The sequence below is a fragment of the Monodon monoceros genome, unplaced genomic scaffold, assembly GCF_005190385.1.
Source record: "Monodon monoceros isolate NGI ecotype Baffin Bay Population unplaced genomic scaffold, NGI_Narwhal_1 Super_Scaffold_12, whole genome shotgun sequence".
NCBI lineage: Eukaryota > Metazoa > Chordata > Mammalia > Artiodactyla > Monodontidae > Monodon > Monodon monoceros.
The window spans coordinates 169400145-169403178 of record NW_021703768.1 but is presented as its reverse complement, the minus strand read 5'-3'; the positions used below and the strand labels follow the sequence as shown (position 1 = coordinate 169403178).

At 65.4% G+C, this 3034-nt stretch overlaps 1 protein-coding gene across 4 annotated transcripts in view; it reads right to left on the bottom strand.

Annotated features, from left to right (window-relative positions):
• NOTCH3 (notch receptor 3) overlaps window positions 1-1490 on the bottom strand; it is a 34131-nt gene extending 32641 nt beyond the window's left edge. For 2 of the 4 annotated variants that reach the window (XM_029216748.1, XM_029216749.1), the window contains exon 1: window positions 1279-1415. In XM_029216748.1, coding sequence (XP_029072581.1) covers window positions 1279-1393 — 115 coding nt within the window. In that variant the 5' untranslated portion in view covers window positions 1394-1415. Of the gene's footprint in view, window positions 1-1278 lie in introns of all 4 variants that reach the window. The other 2 variants (XM_029216751.1, XM_029216750.1) reach the window with 2 other exon arrangements.
• Window positions 1491-3034: the final 1544 nt, after the last annotated feature.

Sequence of the window (3034 nt, the reverse complement as noted above, 5' to 3'; positions counted from 1 at the left end):
TGAACGCGTGAGCTGTGTATGTCTGTGCCTAGTGTGAGCTGGGTGTATTCCTCTGCAGGTGTACTCTGTGCGTGTGTGCGCACGCGCACGTCCGCATCTCTGCATGTGCGACCCAAGACTGTGTGTCCTGTGAATGTGTGACAGGCCATGTGGGTGTGCGCTGGCCTCGCGGGGGCGGCTGCTCCTGCCTGGTCCTGCCCCATCGACCCCCGGGGCTGAGCTGGGGAGGCCCATTTCCTCCCGCAGCCCCCACCCCTCCCAGTGCTGAGCCCCATGTCAGGGTCCAGAGACCCAGGGCCAGGGCCACTCGGCCCGCATCCCTTCCCTGCCGGCCAGGCCTCCCTTTACGGGGTGCACCTCTGCAGCCCCGGCCCGGGCCCCGCCGCTGTCCCGCTTTGTCTGGCAAAGAAAGCGCGAGGCTGGCCGGGGGGAGGGGGGGTCTAGACGGCGCGGCCATTGTCCCGGGCGGGGGGGGGGGGGGGGGGGGGGGGGGGGGGCGGGGTCCCCCGGCAGGCTGGGTAGGGCTCGGGCTGCGGGGAGGGGGCGCCGGAGCCGGAGAGGAGCACGTGGGCTCGCGCCCCCTGCCCTCCCCTCCCTTCCCAAGGCGGGGACGGGGTCCCGGGGCCGTCCGGTCCTGGCAGCCAGGGGCGGGAGCGGGGCCGCGGGCGGGGGAAGGGGCGCGGGCGCAGCTCTGGCTCCAGCTCCAGCTCTGGGTCCGGGTCCGGGTCTTGCCGCGCTCCGGCCTGGGAAGTTTTCTCCGAGTTTAGAGCTCCGAGAACTTCGCGCCACCTCCCCGCCCCCCGCCCGGCCAGCCCTGCTCGGAGTAGGGTGGGGGGCTTTTGTGTGAGGGGTCCCCGACGTAGGGGTACTTGGGTTCCAATCGTGACCTTCCCAGGACTCCAGACGGGCGTAGGTTGTGAGAGAGCCCCAGATTCTTGGTTACCCACGCCCCCGCACCACCACCCCCCGCGCCAATCTTGATCCCCGCACCTCGAGCTCCCAGTCCTGGGCTCCTGTGTCCCTTCATTCCCAGCTCAGATCTCCCCTGGGCCCCAGTTCCTCGGGCTTCTGGGGTCCTGCCTCGCCCCCACTCCCAATTCTGGGTCCCTGACCCCCGGGACTCCCACACAGTCCCCGGGCTCCTGCGCTCCCTGTCTCCGCTCTCTGGTCCTTGGTTCCCAGGCCCGCCAGCCCCAGACTCGGGGAGGCCTGGCACTCCGTTCTTACCCTTCCCCCACCCACTCACCCCATCCCGCCCGCCAGGTCCCGGCCCCTCACCTGCAGCCCCCGGCCCCGCTAGCAGTAGCAATAAGGGCAGCGTCCGCACGGACGGCAGGGGTGGCGGCGGCGACATCAGGCGACGGCGGCGGCGGCCCCGGGGCCCCGGCCCCATGGCGGCCGGCCGCGACCCTTCCTCCTCCCTCCTCCCTCCTCCCTCCTTCCCTGGGCTCCTGGCGCGTCCGGGGCCAGCCTCCGCGCCGCCAACTTCGCTGAAGTGAGACTGCCGGACAGCCCCGCCCCCAGCCCTGGGCGGCTCGCTCCGCCCCGGGGCCAGCCCTGAGCTCCCCCGCCCCCAGCCTGGCCTCCCGGGGTCCCTGCCCACCCTCCACCCACACAGCCTGGGACCCGAAGACCCTCTTGGAAATTCAGGCCAGCTATGCGGTGAGACGCGGGCCCAACCAGCGTGACAGACACACCCAGCCTCCTGAACATCACCCCTGCTCCCCAACACCCATCCAGAGCGGGAGACACACACAGAGCCAAGACACAAACACAGATACTCCCCCACCCCCGACACCCCGAAACTGAAGCCAGGCACGTCCTGCAAGGCTCATGAACACACAGCCAGGATGCACAAATGCAGAGGCATGCACAGAGCTTCCTGGGGACTTAAAATCTGAAACACTCACAAACTCTAAACTCAGGCCCAGCCAGACCTTGAGCCTTAGGCGATTTTTGCAGCCTCGGACCTCAGACACAGGCTAGGAGTCATGTGTGCTACCAAACACCCACAACCCTTCTTACTCTCAGCCCTCCCTGAAAGCAACCCCTTCCTCCTCACTACCCTGTGTGAACCCCAAAAGTCCAACCCACCCCCCAGCCCCACCCCATACCCTACACAACTTTGCCAATCAGCCAGTCTTGCTCAATTTGATCAAACTGTCTTCTCCAAAATCAGTCATACTGCAAAGCCACCCTGCAGTGGGCTCTGTCCCTGTGGCAAGAATGGGGGCCCCAGAAAGGCCCCATGCCCAGCCCTAGAGAAGCTCTCAGTCTAGGGAAGAAAAAAACAGACACAGACACCCCCAGCACTGTGGGCTTAGGGCTGGGCCAGAGGGAGGGACGAATCTGTGGAGGGCATGCAGAGGGGTCGGTGAGGGCTCTGCTGGGGGAGGGGGGGTTACTTATTCATTCATTCATTTATTCAACAAATAAATATAAAGCTCCAGCTCTATGTCCGGCTTTGTTCCAGAGGCTGGGGATACAGTTTCCTCCCCCAGGGAGGGCGTCACTGAGAAGGGTTCAGAGGGGCTCAGCCCAGAACTGGAAGAAAGGCATCCCAGCAGAGACAGGTCTGCACCCAGAGGACGGGGCAGAGTCAAGTCGGGAGGGAGGGGAGAGTGGGCAGCTCAGGGGTCGGGCTGGCCCTGAGGAGGAGGAAGAGGCCAGGCTGACCTGTAAGTATTTGGCTCGGTGATGAGGCTGCAGGGAGGAATGGGTTGGGGGTGAGGTGCTGAAACCGAGGAGCCTGAGCGTCGCCCATGAGGCAGCTAAACACTGGGCCTAAGCATGGGGCACCAAGGTGGGAGACAGTCACAAATGACCGGGCCCAGTATGGGAGATGACCCCCAGCCCTGCTGAGGCTGGCAGATAGCCCAGCCACAGGGGACAGGAACTGAGGATGTCCTGCCACTCTCAACTTATGAGTGCAACCTCCATCTGGGAGGAGAGCTATCCACCCATCTTATGGGTCAGCCCCCATGGGGGTGGGTATCTGCCCATCTTATGGTGACTTGCTGAAGGCTTTCTAGAG